General features: G+C 43.9%; 2 protein-coding genes across 2 annotated transcripts in view; one reads left to right on the top strand and one right to left on the bottom strand.

The window, feature by feature from the left end:
* PSMD1 (proteasome 26S subunit, non-ATPase 1) overlaps positions 1–27842 on the bottom strand; it is a 114088-nt gene that overhangs the window by 41938 nt on the left and 44308 nt on the right. The gene's annotated exons all lie outside the window — the stretch shown is intronic.
* On the top strand, positions 16327–27837 carry HTR2B (5-hydroxytryptamine receptor 2B). Its single transcript, XM_036766959.1, has 3 exons — positions 16327–16669; positions 24684–24884; positions 26945–27837. Exons 1-3 carry the CDS (start codon positions 16342–16344, stop codon positions 27835–27837), a joined length of 1422 nt encoding a protein of 473 aa, XP_036622854.1. The 5' UTR covers positions 16327–16341.

Below are 27842 nucleotides of genomic sequence, written 5' to 3'. Positions count from 1 at the left end.
AGGGGGTGGGGCAGTGGGGGTGGTAGTGATAGAAAAAAGGGCAGATTGAGGGAAGGGCAGAATGCACACTGTCTTGGGGTGGGGGGAGGGGAGAGATGGGTAGAAAATTTGAAACTCAAAATTTTGTGGAAGTGAATGTTGGAAACTAAAAAATAAATTAACTCTAAAAAAGAGGCAAGAAAAAGCTTTTACAGTGGAAGGGAAGAGTGGGGAGGTGAGGGGGAGTGAGTGAACCTTACTCTCAACAGAACTGGCTCAGAGAAGGAATAACAGACACACTCAACTGGATATAGAAATCTATCTTACCCTACAGGAAAGTAGGCAGGGAAGGGGATAAGGGAAGGTGGGGGAATATGTATGATAGAAGGGAGGGCAGATTGGGGGAGGTGGTAGTCAGCAGCAAAACACTTTTGAGGAAGGAGGGACAAGGTGAAAGGAGACAGAGAACAGAATAAACGGGGTGGGGGGAGGTGTGTGCTATAGGATGGAGGGAAATACAGTTAGCAATAGTAACTGTAAAAAAAATCTTGAAGCAAGTTTCTCTGACAAAGGCCTCATTTCTCAAACATATAGAGAACTGAGGCAAACTTATAAGAGCCACTTCCCACATGATAAATGATCAAAAGATAGAACATTTTTCAGACAAAGTAATCAAAGCTAGCTATAGCCATATGAAAAAATGTTCTAACTCACGATTGATTGAGAAATGCAAATTAAAACAACTCTGAGGTACTACCTCATACCTATTAGTTTGGTTGATAGGACAGAAAAGGAAAATGATTAATACTGAGGGGATGTGGGACAAATGAGACATTAATGCAATGTTGGTGGAGTTGTGAACTGGTTCAACCATTCTGTAGAGCAATTTGAAACTATGCCCAAAGATCTATAAAAATCAGGTGTACTTTTGGACCCAGCAATACCACTCCTAGGTCTATATCCCAAAAGAGTAAAAAGCAAAAAGGAAAAGGACCTAAACATACAAAAACATTTATAGCAGCTCTTTTCTGGTGGCCAAGAATTGGAAATTGAGGGATGCCCATCAACTGGAGAATGGCTGAACAAACTCTTGTATATGATTATGATGGAATACTATTGTGCTATAAGAAATGAGAAGCAGGATGCTCTCAGAAAAACCTGGAGAGGCGTGCATGAGCTGATGCAGTGAAATGTACCGTGTATAAAGCCATACTACAGGAGGATCATCTGTGAATGACTCCGCAACGATATTCTCGGCAAAGACAACTCTGAAGAATTTAATGATGAAAAATGCTCTCCATCCCCAGACAAAGAACTGAGGATCTGAACACAGATTAAAGCAGACTTTTTTTTACTTTATTTTTTTGTCCATATTTTCTTTCACAACATGACTAATGGAAACGTTTTGCATGACTCACACATGCATAAACTGTACCAAATTACTTGCCATCTCAAAGGAGGGGGGAGAAGAATTTGGAACTCAAAGTTTTAAAAACGAATGTTAGAAATTGTTTTTACATGTAACTGGGGAAAATAAAATACTAAATTAAAAAGAAAAAAGAAATCACTGTAGCTCTGCTACTTAGTACCTGGTTAACTGTGGGAAAGGCATTGATGTTTCCTCGCATGTAAAGGGAGAGCTCTACACTAGATGTGGGGAAAGGTCCCTTTCAGTTCTGGATTCTGGGATCAGCTCTTTGAGAGATGAAAGCTGATCAAGCATCTGCCCACTGCGCTGGAAACAAAAACTTGAAATAAGATCACAAGGGCTGTGACCAGCTCTGACTCTTTTGTATCGGCTCACGTGGCTGAGCTCAGTACTGGGCATACAAATGTGCTCTCCACATTTCTGACTATAAGAAAAATCAGTTAAGTTCAATTTTTCTTATTCAACAAATGCTACAGATCTCTGGGGAAATCACTGCCCTCACCATCTGGAGAACTGTAGAGTGCCTAAGACACGGCCCCTGCCATGAGTCTGCCATAAATCAGGCTGGAGAGATGAGACATCAAATAGCCAGGCCTGCCCGAGGCCATGGATCCATTCTAAGAGTCAGTGCTCACCACTGTGGAGCACCAGGTCCGACCCCTGGAGAGGGTCAAATAACCTGAGGGCAGGATGACTGATACAGTGGATGGAGGTTAAGGTTAAAGGCTGCGGTCAATGTCATGGTGTAAGATATGTTCTGCACGCAAAAAGGGGCATCTAACTATAAAGCAGTAAATGACAGAGGCTGGTAAGTGACACTGCCAGCTAGGTGGCACAAGTTGAGTCAGGAAGATGGTTTCTTTATCTGGAAAATGAGCTCGAGAAGGAAATGGCAAACGACTTAAAACCAGAACAAGGTAAGTGAAGATGATGACATTTGGCATATATATGGTATTTCGAGGTTTGAAAAGCACTTTACATATATGTGTATATACATAAAACCTCATCTGACCTTTGCAAAACTCTGAGAAGTAGGAGGAAACTGAGGCAAACAGGGTTAAGTGACTTGTCTGGGGTCATACAGCTACTATGTCCTGAGGCTCCAGGTCCAGTGCTCTGTGTGCTAAGGACGTACTAAAGACTATAGTGGTTGGGCAGGATTTGAAGAAGTGAGATCTGAGATGACTGAGGTGGAAGGAGGAAAAGCAGGTGATCCACTAAGAGGCATGGTGAGAACATAGGTATGAAGGACATTCAAGGGGATGGTAAATCTCCCAGCCTGGCTGAAGAGAATGCACAGGGGAGGGGAGCTGCCAGAGGACAGCTGGGCCAGATAACAAAGGGCCTTGAATGTAAAGCTAGGTGGTTTATTCGATGGGCAATGGGCAATGGGGAATGCAGGCTTTGGGGTAAGGGGCTGCCTTGCTACTATGATGAAAGGTGTTTTACATTGGGGAAAAGTCCTAGGTGGGGCTTGAGGAGTGGCCATCAGAGGGCATAGGTCTCTCCCCTTAATTCCAAATCCACCTGTCCCTTGGCTTTGGGTTTCCTCATCTGTACTAATTAAATGAATGAAGGCGCTCAGCAGCTCAGACACTGCAGCGACATTCCTAAATCCACTTTCACATGTTTGAAGAGAAATAAAGACCAACATCACAGTGGCCTGTGGCTTAATGAAAAAAAAGGAGCGCTACAACAAGGACTGGGATTGGCCAATGAACTTCACGCTTTTTAAAAAGAGGAAATTGCCACATTCTGCTGCCAGCTAGATGGCAAACTCTAATTTACTGTCCCAAAGGGGTCTCTTGGCCCACGGTGCCGTGGTGCCAACGTCCCTGTCAGTGCAAACCTCCCACCCAGCAGGAATTGGGCTAGGCTGTAAGCACGGGATGCGGGCTCCGGGTCTATCACCCAACTGGAAACTGCACAGATGAATGCCTCCCTTTCAACCCACCACCTTCTCCCAATATTTCCTTCTCTACCGGGCAGCACAAAAGCACATACATCAATCAAGGCGGCCGCACAGACCGTGTTCTGCGAGTGCCAACCTTTCGCTGCCTTTTCCACTTGAGCGAAAGCCCTGGAAAACAAATGCAGCTAAATAAAGAGACCGAGTAGACATCTGAAAGGGACTGAGGAAGCTGGCTGGGTGAATGCAACCTCAGCGGGGCAAACATTAAGCAGACAGTCCCTCATCCACTGCTTGAAACTCCTTCAATTGCAATCAACATCGCAAGAAGCTCCCTCGCCCTTCAAACAGCCTGAATTTTTGGACTCCCAAGATTCAGAGCTAGAAGAGTTCAACCAACCAATCTTATGAGGGAAAAACTGAGGCCCAGAGAAGGGGAAGTTTCCACACCAAAAATCATCAAGGAGATCTCGGATAGCCCACGGTTGTACAGCTGAAATCAAATGGTACCCAAACGACCATTTGGAACATCTCCTGGAAATGTCAAGATAACGATGAGAAGAACTCCCAGCAGGCCCACTGAGTATAAACTTGGAAGAGCAGCGTCAAACTAGATCCCAGAAAAGCCCAGGAAGCTGGCATCCAACCTCCTCCTTCACAGATGAGGCTGGCTGCCACGCCCAAGGCCACACAACAAGCCAGGGGGCCTTTGAACTAAATTCCTTTTGACCCAGGGTGAGGGATCTTTCAAACTTTTTCCTCACCAAGGTAGGTACTTGTAAAACTCACACATGAAGGAATGACAACCCTGGTCTTGCATCCCCTAGAGCACAGCTGGGCAGCAAGGCCGTCGAGGCCAGAGCTGGAAGGCCCCTTGAAGAGCTCTCCACGCCACTGGCTCCTCCACGTGCACTTTCTGGGACACTCCTTGTTGGGTTCTTCTGCCTATATGACCATTCCACTCATTCTCAGGATGTGCCCCAAAGCTCTCAACTGACCAGTCTTGTCTTTTCTCTCTTCACTCCTTGCCTTGGTGACCCTGCCCTTCTCTATGCAGGAAACTATCACAGACAGATAGAGCCATCCCTCCTCTGAACGCCACTTCTGCATTCCTGACTGGACCTCTCTGCCCCAAAATGAGCCCTATTGGTGCTGAGTGCTGCCATCATTCTAGTCACTGAGGCTCCCAACCCTGGGGTCCTCCTCCACTCCACATTCTCGCCCTATCTCCCAGACGTAGTTGGTTGCCAAGTCTTGTCCATTCTACCTCACTGACACTCCTCCCACTGGCCCCTTTCTCTCCACTCCCACAGTCTCTGTCCTGGTCTACATCCATAGGCTCTAACCCACCCTCCATCTGTAAGAAGCAGATGCTGCTCTGTTCCACAGACTCCAGCAGCTCCCTGTCACCTCTGAGGCCAAAGAGCAGCCTGGCTCTCATGTTCTCTGGTGCAGTCAGACTGGCCTGCTTGTCCTCACGAGTCACCCACCCTGGGCCTCTCCAGAGCTGCACGCCCTCCTCACCAGCGCCTCTGACCAGCTTCCAATTGGAGCTCCGACCTGAGGCCTTGCCCAATTTTGCATAGGAGCTGATCTCTCCCCCAACTGCTTGGTATTTAATTTGCACTTGTTTATATGTGCACACGCTGCATCAGGGGTCAGCCCCGCCCCACCCCTGCAGTTTACCCTTACACTTTTCCTAGTGTACTAAGCAGTGCACATGGCCAGGACATGCCAGAAGCCACACTTGAACTCAGCTCTTCTTTTCTCTGGTGGCTGAGGGCTGGAATATCACATCAGCCTTTCTGGCTACCAGGTCACATGGAACTTGCTGTCCAGCCTTGTCAGACAAATGGTCCATCCTGTGAAGTGAATGGTTCTTAAACAGAAATGAAAAACTGTGCACCTGATCCATAATTAAACTGCCTTTTGTTGGCTTTGGCCCAATGAGCCAGGGGTGAGTCGAGGCTGTTTCAGCCTGCCCTCCCTCCAGACTGCTGGCCATCTAGGGGTCTTAGAAGCATGTCTTCTACACCTCTGTCCAATCAGCACAGGCCAGCCAAGAGCTCCTGCCAAGCTGACACCAGCCAACCCATGAATGCTCCTGCGGCCATCTAGCTGTATCTGAATACACATGACTGGGCTACTCTTGGACCTATCTGACCTATCACCTCCAAGTGCCCCTCAGTGGCCTGGGAAATCGTGAGCTCCTGCAAGCCCGCAGGGCCTCTAGGCACTTTATAAAATGCTCAATGACGGACTGACCGCAAGCTGTGGTCAGAGCAGGGACTGTTGCTCTGTGTGGGGAGAGGGTTTCTTCACCTGGGAGTTCGCTATACCAAGGAAATCAATCATAGACACACACACACACACACACACACACACACACACACACACACACACGCCCGTGAGTGTGCACACGCTTGCTTTGTGGAATAACATAAACCAAACCAAATCTGGTGAGAGCCTGAATTGACCCAAATCACTCTTGAGTTCTTCTCAGAAGATGTGCAACCAACCTCTCCCAAAGTAAGCCATGATTAACATGCTGCACAAAGTGATAGTATTAGGACCCCACCCCCAACCTGCCACAGGCATTCCTCCACACCCATTCTGTACCTTTGATGTCAAACTCTCTCCCCCAATTTAGTGAGACACAACCCCACATTACATAACCACAGGTAAGTTCTGTTAAACAGCGATTACTGAACGAGATGCTGGAAGTTGCCGCAATTTGTTCCTCAGGTTCCTTAAGTCCTGGATAATGTCTTGGTAATGACCCACCAGATCAAAGCCCCCACCTGTTCCAAGTGCTCCCAATCTACAGCGGGGAGTAAATAAACATTCAGCTCATTTTAACGCTTCCTACTCTGCCCTTGGGGGTCTACTACAAAGCTTAGAAATGTTGAAGACACACTCTGATAGAAAACAGGCCAGTATAATATTCTTAGCGCAATCAACAGATTCAAGCCTCTAGTTTAGTGAAAAGCACTACTAAAAGAGAAAGGGGAATTTTCTTTTTAAAGGTTACTAATGGTTCCTCAAAGTTTAGGAAAAAACCTCTTTGGGAATGTAAATACTGGAAAAGCACAGTTCTAGAACAGTCAGGCAGCTGTGAAGTCCATAAACTCCCAAGCACACATAAAACTTGTCAACTTCTTATTCGAGTAACAGGCTGAACACATTCTTTGGGAAGAAAGATGGAGCTATTAGGGAGACGCGAGTTAGCAAATGTTAGTAAAGCAAACTTCTTTCATCAGCCCCATATCTTTGTGTTTCCTCCAATGTTCCATTCAGTGACAACATTAAAAATGTAAAAGAATTATCTGGAAAAACGAACTACTTCAAGATTCCCTAAACCTCCAAACCCTTGCACATCAATCCAGAAGTGCCCAGCAAAATTTGAGTGTGTTGAATTTCTAAAGCAAAAGTAAGAAATCTTAGCAATGAGAACCTCAGGGAGATCCAAGTCAATTGTATAACATTCCTAAAAATCTTCCCTAGATGTCGACATGCATGTCTGTGGGCTGGGGGGTGGGGTGGGGGAGGTAGAGCTGGAAGGGGCCCGATTCCCTCACCATAGAGGGAAGAAACAAATTGGGGCCTATCCGTGACCTGTCGGGGGGTCATCAGATTACTGAATGGAAGAGCCAGGAGGCTCCGATCCTTAGTCATGCACTCTTTCTTTCTCATTCTGCTATGATCAGTGCTCTCCACTATCTTACCTCTGTTAAGAAAAAAAGAAGTCCCTGGAACAAACGGGGATAATTGGGGGTGGCCATTTCTGAAAACACGTGTAGCTTTCTGCAGCTTGGGCCTGTTTCCTCTCTGACAGGGGTGGCTACAGGCTTCATCCTGAGTCCTCTGGAACCGTGGCTGATCACTGCTTGGGTCAGAGCTCTTTAGCTTTTATCTTAATTCTTCTCACCTAACCACATCAGTTCATAATTCTTCCCAAGATTCTCTGAAATCCTATCTTTTATCACTGCTTACAGCACAATAATATTCTATTCTGTTCATAGACCATAATGTGCTCAATCATCAGCCACCTGAGGTCCATTATCCAGTCAGTTCTTGGCTGAACCAAAAAGTGCTGCTCTATTTTCCCAAGTAGGAATCCTTTGCCTTTTCTTCTTTGGGGGAGTAAGCCTGGGAATGGTATTTCTGGGTTAAAGGATATGCAGAGTTTAGTAATGTTCTGAATTCCTTTCCAGAGTGGATGGACTAATTCCCAGCTATTTTCCCACACCCCCCCTGACAACTGTTATTAAAATCCCCCCCACCCAGCAATCTAACGGGTGTGAGATGGATCTGTGGAGTAGTTTTAATTTCTCATTACTCAATCTCATTACTGTTGGGAGCGTTTTTCATATAGCTCTGGAGAGCTTGCATTTCACCCTTTGAGCATGGCCTGTTTATTTCTTTTGACCATATTTCTGCTGGGGTCCAGTGCTTATTCAGTACAATGCGGCCTCTATAACTGACTGCTGAAACCCCAAACCTATCCTGGTGGGTCTACTGTGAAAAAGAACAAAGAAAGAAAATATTAAACCAGAAGACATTTCTTGGACAAAATTTTGAAACTGCCAAATTACTGCACTAAACAGTCCACAAATCATGCACTGTCCAAGCCCTACAGATAAGGCCCAAAGTGTCTGCATTTACACACCCATCTGAACTATATTTAAGTACCTACAAGCAAAATAACTTTGAGTCCTTTGTCTTTAAATCACAATTTAATGAAACATAGAGAGGTAATAAGTGCTGCCTTGAAAATGAATTATCTTCAGTAACTGAAGCATGGACATTTTTCCTAGTCCACCACTGCTCTGGCTGTCTTGGCCCAGTTTCTTGCTGGCCTCTTCAACTTCTAGAATTTTTTGATGTTACAAATGTAGGAAAATAAAATATTATTATAGAATAATAAGATTTTAGGGCCACAAGAAACTTTCAAGATCATTTAATATCACTTCCTCCTTTTACAGATGAGGAAACTGAGGCCTTTACTCCTGGAAGCACCAAGTCTAAAATACCAGGTCTCTTGGATCCCTGTCTAACCTTTCAGAAGATGCCTACAATAAAAAAACAAAACCAAACAAAAAAGCCACATCCCAGCAGTGCTCATGTGAACAGCACTAACATTACTTTATGTGATACTTTCTCACACAGAAATACTAAAAAACTGTGTACGCTCCAATGTATACCAACACCCTCCTTCAGTGAAAGCAACCCTTCTCTTAACACTACCCCTAACTAGTTAAAATAACCAAGCGGTAATCTATAGGGAATTTCCTCTGGGAACAGTTCTATTTTGCAGCTGACGGGCACAGTTAGTGGTAGATAACGGTGGATATTTATGAAAGGGAAGGACGTGTAGGCCTTTAATGAGGGAGGGCCTGGGGGTCTCATAGGATCTGAAGCTTTTTTTGTAATGGGGGGAGGAAGTTGGAAAGAGGGAACACACCGCTGGCTTGTTTTTCAATGAAACACAGACAGAAGGGGTTTTTGAGATGGCATGAAATGAGAATTGCGTCCTAGCACCCAAGCACAGATCTTTAACACGCTATGCTATTAACAAAGATTGTTGTGATGAAACAGTATCATACTTTACGAGAGAATGCCAAGTAAACAGGCGTTGGAGAAATCTGTGCCCAGGGCTTAAGGTGAACAACCAGGACCCCTGTGGACTGGCTTGCTAGGAAATCTGGGGCATGGGCAGGCAGGTCAGACTGAAGGAGAGGTGTGACCCCAGTGAGCACTCCCAGCAGCAAAGGAAACACCAATGCGGCCCAGGAGGCCATCCCAGCTTCTGATTCCAAACAAATAGAGTCAGCCTATTGCAATCAAAAAAGCTTTGCAATACCATTAACAAGCTCACTGTAATGCCCATTCGGCCCAATGCTCAGGCATGACATTGCTACTGTAGAGAAATTCTGGCCCTGTAACTCTGGGCCTGTTCGCACTGTGTATCTGACATCAGCTGGGCTATACTTCTAAAAACTCTTCAGTTGAGAACCTCACAATTTCACACTGTTTTCCATTTACGGAAATGTTCATATAGAGTAATAAATGGAGAGCTCAGTTCAGGTCTGGAAGCCCTTGGTTTGACTGCTGCCTCTGAACCATCCTGGCTGTGGGACCCTGGCCAAGTCCCTTAACCTCCAAGAGTCCCAGAAAGGCAGAAGTTCCTTAGCAAACTTTCTGTACTGATGCAATCGCAGGGCCAGTATAAAAAAATGAAAATCAAAAGAAAAAGAAAAAAAAGATAAAAATGTTTAAATTGTATGGGTACTGTCGGTAACCTCCATCTCCACAGAAGAAAATCTTCCACCGAAATGCACCTCACTCACTGCCCTGGAATATTAGGGGTGCAAGGAATAGGTGCGGAGGGCCTGGGTCTCCTGCCCTGTAAAATGGAAGGTGCTGGAGAGCCAAGGGCCCGATTTCCTCAGGGGCAGACTCCAAACTCAAGCCCTCTCCACCTTACAGAACCTATCCATTCTCTTTGTTTCTAGTCTCTGCCTCGGTGTGATGGTCAGATCACAGCATGCATCTGTAACAGCCATTCAAAACGTCTAAAACCAAGTGGGTCATTTTCCATGGAAACCAACTCTTCTTCTCTGCCCCCTTCCCCCAGGGATTCCACATGTATGGGAACAGAACATCATTCCCAGTCACCCAATACAGAAATCTTGGAGTCATCTTTGACACCCCTCGCCAAGACTCATCAATCCTTCCTTTTCTGCCTCTTTTCTTTGTCCCATTCGAGCCACATCACTTTAGTTCACGCTCTCATTGTCTCAGACCTGAAATACTGCTTGAATCTCAGCCATATTCAGGTTAATAATTTTTATCAATGATTTGGATCACAGCAGGCAATTTAGTTAGAAGGAACACCTGGAACAGATGCTGACCAGTTGGAATGGTGGGCCAAATCCAACAGTGACACTCAATAGAGATGAAGGTTGTCAGGTAGGTTTGTCCTACGTGGCTCCAGAAGTGACGACTGGGACCACCAGCTCAATGGTGACAGGAAGACTTCAACTCAGTCGAAAAATGGTCCTGGAATGGTCTGCTTCAGGAGGCAGGCAGCTTGCCCTGCCTGCAACTGGAGGGTTCAAGGCTGGGAGACAAATGATTAGGATGCCTTCCAGAGGATTCGCTCTTCAAGTAAGGATCAATTCCCCAAAGCTCTGAAGTCACTGCCAAACCCAAGATTCTTCAATCCTCTGATTTCTAGAGAGTTCCTCTGTCAACAACCATCTGAGCCAGAGTCGCAACGGTAGCAGAGTTCCTGTGTCCATGATCAACACACGGAGCAGTGACTGGCATCCTCATCTCCACGGAGGACTGCTAGTGCCTCCTCAGGCTACTTTTTAAGCCAGGCTTTTGACAAAGGCCTTAATTAGCCAAGAGACTTAAGTTCTAGGTGTTCCTTCTAACTAAATTGCCTGACGTCATCCAAATCATTGATAAAAAACATTTGTGTACGTGCCAGATAGAATTAAATAGGTCCTGGCTTCAAGGAGCTTACACTCCACTGGGGAGACACACTATGTGTCCAGATACAAAAGGACTTCAGCTGTGAGAGAGGCACTTCCTTGGGAAAGGCGGCGGCACTGCGGGGGAGGGGGGCAGGGGGTGGGGAGCTACTGCCTGAGCTAAGCTAAACAGGGAATAAGGTTGAGGTAAAGAGGAATGGCTTTTCAGGCATGGGGGGGAGGCAGAACACCTGCTGACTTTGGGAAAAATAGAGGTGGTCAGTTTGACTCAGATTTGGAGTGCAATAAAAGGAATAATAGGAAATAAATCTCTAAAGGTCGGTGGGTCACCTCCTACCCATCAAACTGGCAAAATGAAAAGCTGGAGATAAAGTTGCATTGACCAGAGGAAGGCAGGCGGAGGCACACTAATAAATTCCAAGGAGAGTTGTGAAGTTGTCCAGCAGTTTGGAACTTCATCAGAAAATGACTCAACTGTTCATACCTTTTGACCTAGCAATGCCCCTGCTGGGCATTTGCCGGAAGGAGGTTAAAGAGAAGGAAAAGTCTTAAATACATCAAAATCTTTATAGCAGCGCCTTTTTTGGTAATAGGAAATTGAAAATAAGATGTGAGAAGCGAGGCCCCACTGACTAGGCAGCAGCTGAACAGTGGTATACGGACATTTAAAAATTCTTAGTTTTCTTTGATTAAAATGGTCTTTTTCTCCTTTTCCCCACCCCCTCTGAGCCCTTGTGGCAAATATGCACAGTCATGCAACACAAATTTCTGCATCGGTCATGTCCCAAAATTATATATTGCCTATATATAAAAAGAAATTACTGTTCAGTCATTTTTCAGTCACAACCAACTCTTCATGACTCCCTTTGAGGTTTTCTTGGCAAAGATACTGGATGAGTTTGCCATTTCCTTCTCTGGCTCATTTTACAGATAAAGAAACTGAGGCAAACAGGGTTAAGTGACTTGCCCAGGGTCCCACAGCTAGCAAGTGTCTGAGGCTAGATTTGAACTCAGGAAAAGGAGTCTTCCTGACTCCAGGCCCAGCACTCTATCCAATGCGCCGCCTAGCTGCTATAAAATGAAGTTATATTAATACAATAAGATTACATACATTATATACATATGTTAATTTTATATGATAAATTTCTATGTTCTAGAATTATATTATTTAATTTTATATTACATGTATGCAAGTTAATCATATACTATATAATTCATATATAAACATAATAATCATATATGTACATGTAATTTTGGACATGGCCGATGCAGAAATTTGTGTTGTTTGTCAAGAACCAGTTCTCATGAGGGAGCCACAGATTGGTTCTCCCCCTTGGGGGGCTTGGGGACTTTCCCAACAATTATTCCCTGAGTAATCCTTCCTCTTTAGGCCTGACACAAAGTGTTGCATCTCTCAGATTCTACATTTAAGGATATTTTCAGCTGTTCTCCCAGAGACCTGAAGACTTTGTTTTATTTCTTTCACCAGTGGACTTCTTGATGTATCAGCTCCAAGGAAAGGCACCTTTCTTGAGTACTAAGGTGAAAAGTCAGTCAACATGAAAACCAACTTCAAAGGCAGATAAAGGTGAGGGAGGCCAGACTGGGGAGCAGAAGCAGGATGACAGGCCTTGCAAACAGAAGCCAGGAGGAATCCCTTAAGAGTTTGCAGCAGGCCAATGCTAAGATCAAAGAGGCTTCTTTCAGGAAGATCAGACAATAGCATGGGTGAGGGAGAGGTGTTCTGGGCCTGCCGAGGGCAGAGATGTGCTGGTGGCTGGTGGCTAGTCTTTGTCACTCTCAGGGTAGAGGAGATAAACAGAAGAGAGCTTTGGAATGAATGTGGAAGGTGTGGATGAGAGAGCACAAAAGACAAGAGTAAGGGGGAATGTCCACATTTGGGGTTGGAAGGAAGAAGGGATGCTATCAGAAGTGAAAAGAGCAGAAGCAAAGAAGTGAGGCCAGCCTCTGGCACGTGGTGGAAGATCCTGGAAGTCACATCCTCAAGGAAGCCTTGGGTCCCTCAGGGAGAAGCAGCAGCTCAAAATCCAGGCCTGTCCATGGAGCCAGACATGTCAGAGACATAGATGATGAGGAGGAAGCCTTTCCTTGTCACAGGCAGGAGTCAAAATGAGGACAAACAGGTATCTGATATTCGTCCTGTAACACCAAGCCACTAAAACGTCAAGGATTTTGAAGATCACATTGTAAAATACTGACAAAAGGAAAAAACCAAACCAAAATAAACTAAAACAACAAAACCCCAGTGCTGTCTTCAACTAAAAGGACTGGAAAAAAATCCAACAGGGCAGGGAGGAAGTTAGAAAATAATATTTAACAGAAGAAACAAGTCCAGGAGTACAGTGCACAGAGTGCTGGGCCTGGAGTCAGAAGACCCAAGTTCAAATGCGTCCTCAGACACTAGCTGTGCGATCCTGGGGAAGTCAACGTTTGCCTCAGTTTCCTCATCTGTAAAATGGAGGTAACAATAAAACGTCCAAGCCAGGATTGTCATAAAGCACTCGGCAAACCCACAAAGCCCTACAACACATGCTATTGAGCTCTTCCTCCCTGGGCTGCTGCTCCCCAAGGCTGCACAGTTTTCTCATCATTCCCTGTGCCCTGAATAACATAGGAAAAGCCAGCCCTGAAGACACCTCCCCCAAGAAGTGTCACCCATGGAGCTAAGAACGGACCTTGGCCATCAGGCTCTGCTCCCGGCTCCTTTCTGCTAAGCTCTGTGTTCACAGGCTGAATGGTGCTGGGCTTGGAAATGACCTGACATTATCTGTTTTGCAATCAGAACAAAGGCCAGATCTGATCATTTCCATAAGTCACTTAAATGACAATGCCGCAATATTCCAATCTAAAAGACTCTTGGACACTCATTCTTCAATTGCTTTATCTGTTTAACAAAAATTAAGCCCAGGATTAAAAAAATAAACAAAATCAGATGCAGAACTCCAAGTAGAAAGATGCTGGTAAATGTCAGGTAAGACTGTAAATGGAAAATGAGCGCAGTTCAATGACTCAATTCGGAGGTTGTTACTGATGGGAGAGAGTCAATGTGCCCAGCCGTGTGACGGAGGACAGAAGGGTAAAATGAACACGTGACAGCAGATTCTAGCTATCCCTCAGCTGGCCCTGGCTCTTTTAACATTATTCTAAACTCATTTCTAATAAAAAGCCAGTCTCTGAAATGTAGATAGCGCATGCTACTGTATTCTAACACCAAAGCTGTGGAATTCAGACCAAAGTGTATTTCCTCTTCCTAGACTACGCTCTTCCTCCATGTAAATCCTTTGAATAAGCTGACAAAACCAACAACAGAAACAGAAAAGCTCCCACAAAAGCCCATATGTATGTGTCTAAGTCAGCCTTGGTGGTGCTCCATATAAGGCCGTAACTCAGAGGGGCATGAGCCAGGAGGCTTCATAGAGAGGTATATATATCATGTGGATGGGCTGCCGGCAGGAACGCAGGCCCTCCAGGCCCCCAAGGACACGGGGGAGAATGTTCAACAAATTCCCCCTCAATTTGGAAATTCAGTCTTATCATTAACCCCACTGGAAACCCTCTGGCACCTCTAGGGAGCTGAACTTTGAGGACTGTGTAGAACCACTGATCTGAACATGTACGGAAACAACCCCCGACCTGCCTTGATACCCTTGATTGAGTGTTATGAACAACTATAAAGGATGCCCCAACTCTCCCACAATGACCAAATTCAAAAGGAAATGACCTTCCTGGCACTGTTACAAGCACACACAGCATTCATTTGTCTTCTAGCTTTCAAGCACTGCGCCGAACCCCACCAGAATGGCTCCATCGGGGAAGGAATTTGGCCGTCTCGGTGAGCATGACCGCTGAGCCTGACTACCCTGGGATGACATGTGCTAGAAGGCAACAAGCGTGCAGGAGACAAGTAAGTGAGCTGCTAATGGAGAACAAAAACCGGAGCTAGCACTGAAATTCGAATTTGTTAGCAACCCTGTTGTCTCTTTCCTCTTTTTCCATACTGGTTTTTAAAAATGCAAAAAGTCTACACTGAATGACACTGAAAAGTCACAGAGTTCTGTGCTTAAAGAAAAAAATCCACCTTGTTTTCTTTTGTGTGGGGGAGTTTAGATGGCTACTTTTTTTTTGAGGGGGGATAAAACTTCATGGTTCAGACAAGTGAACATTTTATATATACTGCTAAAATATGATTTAAAACATCCCAATGCTATAAAAACCTAATTTATAGTCGTGGTTACTTGACTTTCTTTTTGTCCTCTCGAAGACAATCTACAAAATTCAAAACGAAAATGAAGGTGTTTCCTTTCAGGTCAGTACTCTCTAGAACATGCACAAATTTAATCTGCATGTGTGTGTATGTCTTTCTAGGACCTGTCTTTGAGAGCTGTCTCCTGGGTGGGTGGGTTTCTCTTTGAGTGGCCAGTGCACAAAGGCTCTGCTCCAAGTCAACAAAAAAATTCTTTGAGACACCTCTGACTTCCCCATTCTCCTATTCTCATTCTCAAGCTTCACCTTAAATTTATATATAGCTCAGCAGAGATGTGAAGGCATTCCAATATCATGAAATATCTAGAGTTTTCTTGGGCTAGTTGCTAACATTTTGTTAATCTGAAAAATTAGAAATTAATAGCTTAATCAATCTCTTTAATTAATTTAAATTAGGGCTTCTTAACCTTTTTTTGTATCATGGACTTCCTGCTTGGGATTTTTTTAAGTGCATAAGAAAAAATAGATAGGACCACAAAGGAAATCTACGGTGTAATTTGTATTGGTTAGCGAAATATATAAAGATAACATTTTTTCCCATCTAAGTTCACGAACCCCCTGAAGTCTATCCACAGATTCCTGACCTGAATCAACTAAGCAAGAGGCTAGATGATGACTATTAATAATTCAGACCATGCTACATGACTGACTAACTGTGTGGTGTTAGGTAAGTCATGTCCGTCCCCCCCCCCCCCCCCCCCCGTGGGCCTCATCAGTAAAATGAGGGGGCTGGGCTACATGAACTCTTCCAGCTCAAAACTTGTCTGCTCGGAAAGTCTTCAATGCAGACCAGAGCTCTGGAGAAGGGAGGGGCTGGGGCTGGGGCTGCGCAGCACAAGTATCTGTTCTGTTCTTTGTAAATTAAAATGATGTAATCTACATATTTTGTATCGAGGGGGAACCCTTTGGCATTCAACTTTCTCGACCACTCTGCTGCTTGGTGAAGACCTGAGAAGCTAGCCGACTGCTTCCATGTCCAGGCTGTGGGTTCCTCTCCTCAAACTCTGTCAAATCTGAAGCTCTTCAGAGCAGCAAGCAGACAAAAGGACCTCACCAGGCAGAGATGCCCAAAAGTTGGTGAAAAGAAGATTTGTTTTTTTTTTTTTTAAAGAAGGGGGTCTACCTTGGCTTTGAGTGTTTGGCATGGGTACAATGTCTTAAAAAAGCAGATGACGAGCTCAGCTACTGACCATGCTGACCATTCTCCAGAAGCAGGCTGGACCACAGAAAAACAGCGAATGGCTATTTCTTACAGGCTTTTGGAACAAGACGCAATTCCAGATTACCTTCTGCAGGGTTCTAAAATGTCTGATCGCTTACTCCCATCTAATGGCTCTGGACTGCCGGCTGACTCCACACCAGGGGAGAAGAAACTGCGCTGGGCAGCTCTCCTGATCTTCATGGTGATAATACCGACAATCGGGGGTAACATTCTCGTGATCCTCGCCGTGTCCCTGGAGAAAAAGCTGCAGTACGCCACCAACTACTTTCTGATGTCACTGGCAGTAGCTGATCTGCTGGTGGGGCTGTTTGTGATGCCGATTGCCCTCCTTACAATCATGTTTGGTAAGTAAGTGCACTTTGACTGTGGTACCCTAAAGGGGCAGCACCTCAGCTGTTCTTGCGTATTTTCTTTTTGGCCTAAAACAAAAGTAAGCTCTTGTGTCTCTACTTGTGTGTGCAGCTAGAAAGAGTAAAGATGATCTAGATAATCACTCTGCTAATAGTGGTAAAGACGTTTTCCGAGTAAATAACATTTTAAGACGCTGTGCAGCTCTAGGATCAACTGAGTTAAAACACACCCTCACCTACTTCACTGAATGGAGCTGCTCTCTTTATCATGTGCCTCTTGACTCGACTCCACTTGTGCCTTATTCAAATTCTTGTGATTTCCATGCACTTTGTACATTTTAGAAAATTTCCTCAACCAATCAACTCAATTTTGTTTGTGGCACAATCATAAAAAATCTTCAGTTATAGAAGGAAATGATCCATCTGCTGTTCAGCTCCTCTGATTTCTGATCGCTGGTACCTGATGTGGGAGAACTGAAAACGGGGGGGGCTGACTAAATTAAATGGAATAATACCCAGGTTGTTGAGATTAATGATTAATTTTCTGTTGATTTAAATCCATCTCTTAAAAAGATTTCTTAATACCTTAACAATCTTAAAATATCTCTCATAAATATTTTAGTTATAAGGAGGAATTTTTTTGACCCATGGATTCCACTTCTTCGCTTTTCAGTTTCTTAATCACTTGAGTAATCCAGCTGTAACCATGGCTAAAATATTTAAGGAATCTTAAGTTAGAACACAACATAACAATAGTACCTTTAATACTAGGCAAAGTTAAAAGATTTACAGAGAGTTGACCTGTGGGGAAGATCCAAGAGCATTTCACTGACACTAGACACAATTCAGATCAAATACCACAGCACAAAGACAGAAATTATTTTAAAATGTCCCCCTTCGAACCAGAGTGAAATGTCATCATCATAATAAAATCACTGTGGAGAACCTGAATGTATAGACAGATGAATAAATGACCTGCTCGGTAACACAGCTTAAATATTTACCTTACCCTCTTGGGCCCCCTTCACAAACTCGTATGTCGCTACAGATCCTGCCTGCCCCGGTCCCCAAGGAATTGCCACAAATGAGCAGTTAAACACTACACATCAATAAGGCTTCCATGTCAGAGTAAGTCTAAGTCACACAATATTTCAGTGACAGGCAGGATGCATTTCTGATGACAAGGGAGCATAAAGGTAACGTGTGACAGAATGGGAACCCTTGACTTCTCCCAGATGAGGGGGTCCTCCTTCATCCAGAGTGGAGGGAGCATGAGTCTTATGTTCATATGCTCAGTCCTGCCACAGAAAGGGGCTACTATTTATGGCCATGCAAAGAAGGAGAGAAATATCAGCTCCTGATGCCACTTCGCTTATTAATATTGAAATTAATTGCTTGACATTTTTAACTTTAAATCAAACAAGTATTTCATGACTGCTTAGTATATGGTCCAGCTACCAAAATTATGTCTACTGGAATCAAATAGCTAAGGGTTTAAAAAAGCAAAGTTTCCATAGGTTTAAATCCAGATGACAACCACAATGGGCTGCTGGGTCCATGTATTTCCAAAAACTCAACTGCGACAGTCTAGCAGATGGCCAAACAGCAGCTGAAACCTTTGCCAATGCTTGTATTTAGAAGTCTGATACCTAAAACTCATGCATTAAAAGTTCAAAGAAGGAAGCTAGCATGTGCTTATTAGCATTAAATACTTAGAGAATGTGCCTTAATATTTATGTTCAACTAAGTAAGTAAGGACAGTCAGCTGCCGCAACAGAGATGTATCTCGGCAAGGGAAATTCAGCCACTCCCACCCTGACAACATGTAAATAAAAAACCACAATGAGCTGTTTGAAATGTGTTGCATTTGGCGATAAAAAATTCTTGTCATAACTGTGAGAAAACTACACCAGTGGCTGGTTAAGAGGTAAGCTTTTAAATGAAATGATAGGAATTTATGCAAGGTTTATTTACTATTACAGAAAAATCAAATGGCAAAGACCATTAAGTATAGGACAACAAATTTCCCACAATAAATTTCTTAGCCTGACGCCCCATGTTGTGCAATGCATTTGTGAGACACTTCCTGGAATTTTTCCTTCAAACTTAGCCTGAAGACTAACTGTAGTTAGTCTTCCATATAGCCTTCAAATCGATTTAGTGCTTTAAGTGAACATTTTAAATGAAAACACTGGCAGAAGAGTAGTTTTTTTAATGGAAAGAGAAATGTCTGGCCTCCAGCTCTAGGAAATCAGATGTGAGGAATGTGTGATGCCATTCAAAGGAAGCTTAGGAAGCTTTAAAGGTTAGAGTCCATTTGTTTTATCTAATTATAAGGCCCAGGGTTCGAATCCGGAAAGTTCCCACAACAAGAATGCCCTTGTTCCACTAATACGGAGGTTACACTTTTGGCATGTAGCTTTAAGCACCTAACAGGAATCCTATAAAAACAACATGGGATCGTAATGCCTCAAGGAACATAATTCCTAAAATTTCACTAGCGAAGGCAAATGAAAATAAGAAGAGGAAAATGAGGGGAAGGGTTATCGCTCTCCCTCGCTATCCCTCAAGTGGGTTCACTGTGCAGAGCAGAGTGCCAGCTGCCCAGCCTCCATCGACACAACCCCTTTCAAATGCTCGAAGCCCACTTCTACAAGGGGCAGGGAAGCAGTGCACACGGGATTTGACCCCACTATACAGTAGAATATGGGGTCCAGGTCCCCAGGGACCTGCCCTATGCACCTCAGGCTCAAAGCTCTTTCACTACACCAGGTATTAAAAACAGGTCCTATGTCAAGAGCATATTTCAGGTGTAACTCTTCCACCTTTAGTCACTATTAGGCCTGTTTCATTTAAGCAAAAAAGCAGCTAACAAGCAGTTAGAGTTTGTCATAGTGTTCCCCATCATCACTTTCTGCCTGACTGAACAAGACAGGAGCCTGGGCCAGGCTTCTTCAGGCTCTAGACCACAGTCCAGCCATCAAGCAAGCAGGTGGAAGAAGTATCACAGGAAGTTTAATCTCTGTTTCACAGTATCAAACAGGGCTGGATCCTCAGCCCCTGGAAAATGTTTTATGGCCAAAAGCATTCTACAATGTCAGTGGTTACTGTCACCTTCTATCTAAATAATGGGGCACTTAACTTTTTTGGTGAATTTAATAGAAGACAAATATCAGTTTTAAGACAATGTCATAGTTGGACTGTCCGGCCTAAAGGGCTTTAATAAACAAACATTTGGGTCTAATGACCAGAAGCTCAGTTCTGATCATGCCAAAATATCCAAAATAATAGACCAAGTTGCCCCAAAACAAGCCATCTTTGGTAGGCATTCCACAACCAATTACAAACTGCATTGAGATTCTCAATGTTGAAATTCTGTGGATGAGGCCGTCCGCTGGGAGGACTCAGTCAGGAATGCGCTCCAATGAAGCCGCATCTGTCCTCGGCTGAGAAGTGAGAGGTGAGGGGGGCTGGCAAGGAGCTGTTCGGCAACTTTCTCTAAATTGTTACAACAGTCGAAAACCAACTACCTGGACGATACTATTCCAGAAGCCCGGCAAAAGGCCATTCTCTACCCGCCACACCCCTCTCTTAAATAGGGACCCACAAGAAAAAACCTTTCTTCCGTTTAACTTGGGGAGATAATTTGTCCCTGCCAGCAAATCTTGTGCTCTGACTCCAAATTCAGAGCTCTCAGCTAGCCTTCGAATGATATTTGGGGGGGAAAACATGTGATGAATTATCTATGATCTATAAGATCAACTTATAGAAATTGAAATAAAACCTAAACTGACCTACATGTCAGGCACTTCCACCCATGTAAATTTATTTAAATTAATGCCCTGTTTATCACTGGCACGAGTCACATCAAGCTGAAATATTCTTGAGGCCAGAGCCATGGGGCACACGCAGCTACAAAAGGCATTCCATCCTGCAATTTTATGAAATTTGGAATCACGATGGCTGGAAAACTCCATCTCTCAATGTGGGCCTCGACCGCTTTTAATCTACCCTTCTTTAAAAAGCAGAAACTCCCCATCATTTTCTCTTATTAATAATAACCAACCAGTAAAGCCACTAAAGATTAAATATATTAAAATCATGGCATCTTTGCATTCATGACAATTTTCCATTTCTCTTCAGTTTTAGAAATAAGCATTCGGGAATGGAGGTTGTTAAAATCAATTCACTTTCACTATCGGTCAAGGAGCTGTACTTACATTTAAGAACTAGGGTTCAGAGATTACATGATCTGAACGCAATGATGCTAGATTTCTACTGTGTCTCTTCACTCAGCCCAACATGTTTATGCTGCCCTTGAGAATCTGAAAGAATTGTAATTGCATCAACACAAGTATGAATAGTTTGAAACCAGAAAAAGGCAGCAGAGTGAAACAGAAGGCTCTGAGCTTCCGATTTGCCACCTACTTGGCTGTCTGACCTTGAGCGGATGACTGATGCATCCTGAGCCCGCATTTCCTCACCTTAAAAAAAAAGTGAGGCTGACCCCAAAGACGCATTTCAGTTATGACATGAGGCCTCTATGGCTCTCAATGTTTGCCCATAAATCCCACATATTTATGAAGATCTGATTATGGAGACCATATTATTATGAAGATCTATCAAACACACTGAAAGCTTGCCTTGTTCTATAATACGTCAGGCGCACCAATCTACTGCTCTCATTGGCCCTCCTCGGGATGTCAACCAGTCCAACTCTTTCCAGAGATTCTTCGCAAAATATACAAAGCCCCATAGAGTAGCCAAAGCTTTGAAGAAAAATCAAATGAAATGCAAAAGCCAGTGTCTCCCCTTGTGGGCCCGACCAGTGGCGCCCTCGGTCTGACTGAACCCTGGTCTCATCCCCAGACTTGGATTAAAATAAGAGCTTTATAAATAGCAAAGGGCTATTTGTATGTATGGGAGCCACTGTTGTCGTTAATAATAATGATGCTGACATTACTTCATCTTGCATCTTCCAGGCAGTTCCCTCTGGAGCCTTGAGCTCTGCACAGGGACTTTGGTCAGTTTGGTATCTGGCACTCATCCTGCCTCAGATCCCTCTTCTCAGATGTCGGAGGCACAAATCTAAGGAATTCCTCCAAAGCAGTCTGTTAGAGGTAACGAGAGGGCTGTCTTTGCTTATCAAAGCGGCCCATGGCAGCGCTGACTGCAGCGCCTCTGCCACATGTACCATGGACTGCAATAAATTCCAGATGGAGCAATCACTTAATTAAAAAGAAAATATACTAAAAAGAAATTAGAAGATGACTTAATAATGGATATATTTATTGCAATAGATTGACATATTAGCTAAAAAGGAACAAATATTGCTACATTTATTGGAGAGTATCAACTATTTATTGAATAAATTAGAGAGGAAATGTATGGGAAACAAAATCTATGCCTGACCATGAATAATGACACTCACTCATTGTGCTTCAGGGTTTGCAAAATGCTTTCCTTGCAACAACCAAATATTATTATCCCCATTTCAAAGACGAAGAAACTGAGGTTCTGAAAGGTGGCACAAGCTGGTAGGACTGCAAGCCAGGTGCCGCAGGATTGCAAGCCAGGTGCTGCACCCTTGCCCCCTCCTTCACAGGGCCTCCAATGTGTCTCTATCATAATTATTTTTTTTTTTGCTGTGGACACAGAGTAAGAAAACCCTTTTACTTTGGACTTTGGGGTGGTCTATTTTTCACTGTGCATCTATTTATCTGGGTACACAGAGTTTAGACCATCTGAGATGAAAAAGTTAGACACGAGGGAAAGATCTTTGCATAGGCCATAAATAATCTGATAAAAAACTGACATCAAAATCTCTAAAGAAATGACACAACTTTGTAAGATTCAAATCTGTTCTTAAATGAATACATGTGGCACAAGACTGAATAAGTGCGGCAGGAAGGAAAAAAGAAATTTCAACGAAAGTAACTACTTGAAAAACTCCAAACTCTTCAATGATCGGAGAAAGATGAATGAAAACAACTTTACACACAATCGGCAGACAGTTATGAAGTTGCACGATTTCCAGGTGGTGGGGCTGGTTGTGGAGAAACAAGGCCAAAACGCATGCCAGAGGCAAATGATATGCCAGGCCGACAGCGGCCACAGGCTTCTGCATCAGCAACCGAACAGTGAACGGACTTGTTTGAGGGGCCTGGGGGAGAGACCTTCTTCTGCTCCAGCAGGGAGGGAGGGAGGGAGGAAGGGAGGGTGTGCGTGTGTGTGTGCGTGTGTGTGTGCGTGTGTGTGTGTGAATATAATGCAACAATAACTTCTCTTTGAAACTACGAGTACCCAGGCCCTAGTTTCAGCTCCCAAAGCATGCATGACCCCATCCCTTTCAGGTAGTTTTATGAGAATCAAAACGTTTTAAAGCAAAATTTTCTAATCAAGTTTCTATTTTCAAGAGGAGAGAACAACACAATGCTATTTTGAAGAATGCTATACATTAACCAAATGCCCTAAACTCAAGCAGGAAAAACTTCAGCATCGGGCTCAGTAAGGACCTATTTCATTTTAATTCCATGAGTACCTTTTGTTGAGATCCCATTCATTTCTGACTCCAGCCCTCCTCTCCCCAGTGAGCCAGCCCTTATAGTAAAGATTGAAAAAAGAAAAGTTCAGCAAACCTGACTATCAAATGAACTGTTTCTAACAAGCCAGGGAATACTGTACACTCGTGGGCCTCAACCTCTCCAATGTAAGAGGGAGGTTAATCACTTACTTTGAAAAAAGATAGAAATATGGTTTGTGCTTTGAATAGACATTTAAACTACTTTTATGACAAACATTTCACAAACTAAATATTACCAACTACTTCCTGTAAAGAGGTCATTATGGAGTAAATCATCATTTTTGTCTACAATATCACATTCAAAGCCAAGTATGAGGGGCTCCAACATGCGTCACACATTGACTTTCACTGCTCTGGTCCGCCGTGAGATGACCACTGAATGGCTAGGGATCCGTGTTGGCATCCTTTAATTATGAGACACAGGCAAGTGAGTTCTCTGCCTATATACAGTCAGATCTTCCCCCACCACTGCCAACCCCAGGCTGGGCACCCAAAGGAGAGGGCATCACAGGCGTGGCAGGCTATCTCTTCTATGTGTGCTTTTACCTGACCACTGTCCCAACCCTGTAATACGCAGTCAAGTATTTGCAAAAAGTTTTCAAAAGAATTTCACTGAAATTCACTGTGCTCTAGTGACTGCCCTGAATTGTGATGATGTGAGCCAAAGTTCTCCCCTAAACTAGAGAGGATGGGAAGCAGCCAAGTCCAGGCTCCTCTGACTTAGAAGGAGACTCCTAAGACTCCTGCCACTTGAGAATATAAAGGTCATCCAATAGTGACAAAATTCATTTTGGGGGATATTAACTCGTGCTCTCCCTTCAGAAAAAGATTCAAAGATATCACAACCCAGTGGCTAAATACCACTGCAAAGTGCAAGAGGACAAGTACTTCCTATTTCGGGTTAATGGAAATATAAACAATTATTAATACCTTTAAATGGCTTTGTGTAACATGTTCCTTAAAAGGTATTTTATTATTTATTAAATATATTATTTAATATATTTATAAAGATATTATATATCTTTATTATTATATTTATTATTTATTAAAAGGTATAAAATTATCTTGGTAAATGGAATTGTATTTTAAATGTCCTGGGAATGCTAGGCATTGAATCGAACATTTAAGCGAATACTTCTGTAGTACACATCCTTCTCCCTCATCATGGTGACAGGGACACAGGGACAGAGCCAGGCCTCCACCCAAGCCAATGGCTCATGCTACATGCTCATCTTCCCTCTTAGTTGGGGTTTGTCAGGAATACAACAACAGTTTCAGTGGAAGTTAAGTGACCCTCTCCTTGAAATGCGTTCTGGCTAATACATGGTATCCAGGGGATGACAAGGTAAACAAATGGATTGAGTAAAGCCAACTGTATGGAGTGGATGGAGGAGAAATGATGGCTTTGTGTTGTTTCTCTCCCAGAGCCGATGTGGCCGCTTCCGCTTGTCCTCTGTCCCGCCTGGCTATTTCTGGACGTCCTTTTTTCTACCGCATCCATCATGCATCTCTGTGCTATCTCCGTGGACCGTTACATAGCCATCAAAAAACCCATCCAGGCCAGTCAATACAACTCCCGAGCAACAGCCCTCATCAAGATAACAGTGGTCTGGCTCATTTCGATAGGTAGGTGAGAAAGGAAGGGGTCTGGGGATGGGAGAGGTCTTTCCAAGAAAGCAGCCTGGGAAATGTAAAGTTCTTCTTCTTCTTCATCATCATCACCACCATCATCACGCATGTTTGCGTACATGTATGTACACACATCTACACATGTGCATCACAATCCTCGAACCCCTCATCACATATGAGTCTAGCCTTCCCAATACAGATCTATTCCAATGCCTCACTGTGGGGAGGAGGAGACTCTAGGTGCCCAAAGGTGACAGCAGCAAAGGTTACGCTCCAGCAGGTACCCCCCAGCTAAAAAAGGCTCCCCAAATGGTCCCGATCAGTCTGCCTCTTGCATCGCTCACTGATGAGAGGCTCATGACCAGGTGGCCTGGAGGAGGGGGGTGACATTTTCAGCTGCAGAAGTTAGTTCTCAAATAGCTTCTCTTGGGCCTTGCATTAGTGGACGGAGAGTCCATATTGTTGAAAACATAGATCTGTGATGGGCTAATATATGAGACTAATCTACATTTTGGCTAAATATAGTAAAAAAAAAAAAAAAAAACAAATAGAAAGGCTCCTAACCACAGGAGGAGGAAAAAAAACCCACCGCATCTTCACAATTTTTACTGTGATTTAATACGGAGGCCAAACCAGAGGAACTATAGAAGACCATGCTCTGAAAACATTCTTTGGTGTTCAACCAGTTAATGAGCAAAGCCAGGAGACTTCATAATAGAATATCTCACAAGACAGTTAAGTCCAGCCAAAACAGTATCTTGGAAATTGGCAGGTGAGGACTGGACAAAGACCCCAAGTTGAATAGGGCACTCATATGAGGCGAATGCAGTCACCAACCAAATCCTACCATCGTTCATTAGGATTCTAGCAAGAGAATCAACATTCCATTATAAGAAAGTGGCAAATTCAAAGGCAGAAGTATTAGATGAAAGAGAAGCGGTATGCTTAAGAAAATAAAAGCAAGGAAAAGATGCACCTCAGATCTAGCTGGAGAGAAAAAAGGCTACCAGGGCCTGATAATTAGTGGTTGATCTTTTGGCTCCCAATGAAAGAGCTAAACTTCCCTCTTTTGTTTACCACCAAAAGGCTCTGCAGATGATGGGGTGCTTTGGGGTTCACGGATCATAAAGCTAGAAAGAACTTCTCAAGTCAAAGCAAATCAAAATGACATTTATTTTTGAATGGCTGCTGATTCTAAAGGAAAGGGTGGGGACTGGGCACTTTGTCCTGGGGTCCCCCTCCCCTCCCACACCTCCAACAAGCAAGCGTAACCTTCATCGACCCTCTTCAGGAGGGGAGGGACTCTCCTACCCTCAGGCACAACATCATCCCGTTTCCCTTTTTGAGGTGCTCTAAGTCATTAAAGTAAAACCTATAACTCATTAAAACTGTAAAATAGCTGATCTCAAATCACCACATCCCTTCTCTATACTCAAGCTTTCAAAAGAAAAGTGGACAAAGCTGATTTACATGAGTGAAATACAAGGCGATCTTGACCCAGTGGGGAGCTGTGAGGTGACCTCTGTACGTTTACATCACTTGTAGCTTTCTGGAGGTCAGAGGCATTATTTCTACTACTCTGCGATAGGGTCTCTCCCTAACATCTGGCATCCTGTGTGGACCTGGAGTCAGGGAAACCAGAGTTCAAATTTTATCTCAGACACTTGCTAGCTACATGACTGGGCAAGTTACTTAACCACTGTCTGTCTCAGTTTCCACAACTGTGAAATGGGAAGAGGAGCGGCGCCTCACTCCCAGGGATGCTGTGACGGTAAAATGAGATAACGTTGTAAGGGATTCCGCAAACCTTAAAGTGGTCTATAAAACTGAGTGAGGATGACGATGACGATGATGATGATGATGACGACAGCTTTAGGGAAATTACAATGCTAAGTCTCAAATCTCTAATGAATCTAATGAATGATTACTTAATACATTCCCAGCAGGTCCCCCAATCAGCCGGCACTGCCCCAGGTGTGGGAGCACTGTACACCCTGGAGTGGTTCACACAGATGATGAGACTGAGCTCAATCTGTCTGGGGTTTCTTCTTTTCTAGGCATTGCTATCCCGATCCCAGTTAAAGGCATAGAGGCAGGTGTGGGGGACCCCACCAACATCACATGCGCGATAACAAAGGAACGTTTTAGAAACTTCATGCTCTTCGGTTCTCTGGCTTCCTTCTTCATGCCCCTCGCCATTATGGTCATCACTTACTTCCTCACTATCCAAGCTCTTCGGAAGAAAGCATACTTGATCAAACACAAGCCACCACAGCGTTTCACGTGGTCCACTGTGTCCACGGTTTTCCAAAGGGATGAAACACCTTGTTCATCTCCTGAAAAGGTGGCCATGCTGGATTTTTCTCCCAAGAATAAAACGGTGCCTAACGCGAGTGATGAAATGCTTATCCGACGAATGTCCAGCATTGGAAAAAAGTCTGTTCAAACAATTACCAACGAACAGAGGGCTTCCAAGGTCCTGGGGATTGTGTTTTTCCTTTTTCTGTTGATGTGGTGTCCTTTCTTTATCACAAATGTAACTCTAGCTTCATGTGATTCCTGTAGCCAGAGCACGCTCCAAAAGCTTCTGGAGATATTTGTCTGGATAGGCTATGTTTCTTCAGGGGTTAATCCTTTGGTCTACACACTCTTTAACAAGACCTTTCGGGACGCATTTGGTCGCTACATCACGTGCAATTATCAGGCTACCAAGGCAAGGAAGCCCCTTCGGAAATGTTCAAGCAAGATGTCCTTTAGGAATTCCATGGCAGAGGACTCCAAGTTCTTTGTGAGACAAGGAGTGAGAAACGGGATTAACCCTGTCATGTACCAGAGCCCAATGAGACTCTGTAGTTCTCCCATACAGTCCCCCTCCACCACTCTACTGGACACACTATTTCTCACTGAAAATGAAGTGGATAAAACTGAAGACCAAGTCAGCTATGTGTAGCAGAA

The sequence above is a fragment of the Trichosurus vulpecula genome, chromosome 7 (assembly GCF_011100635.1).
Source record: "Trichosurus vulpecula isolate mTriVul1 chromosome 7, mTriVul1.pri, whole genome shotgun sequence".
Lineage (NCBI taxonomy): Eukaryota > Metazoa > Chordata > Mammalia > Diprotodontia > Phalangeridae > Trichosurus > Trichosurus vulpecula.
Note: the sequence above shows the minus strand (reverse complement) of the source record. Positions and strands in the feature narration are given on the sequence as shown.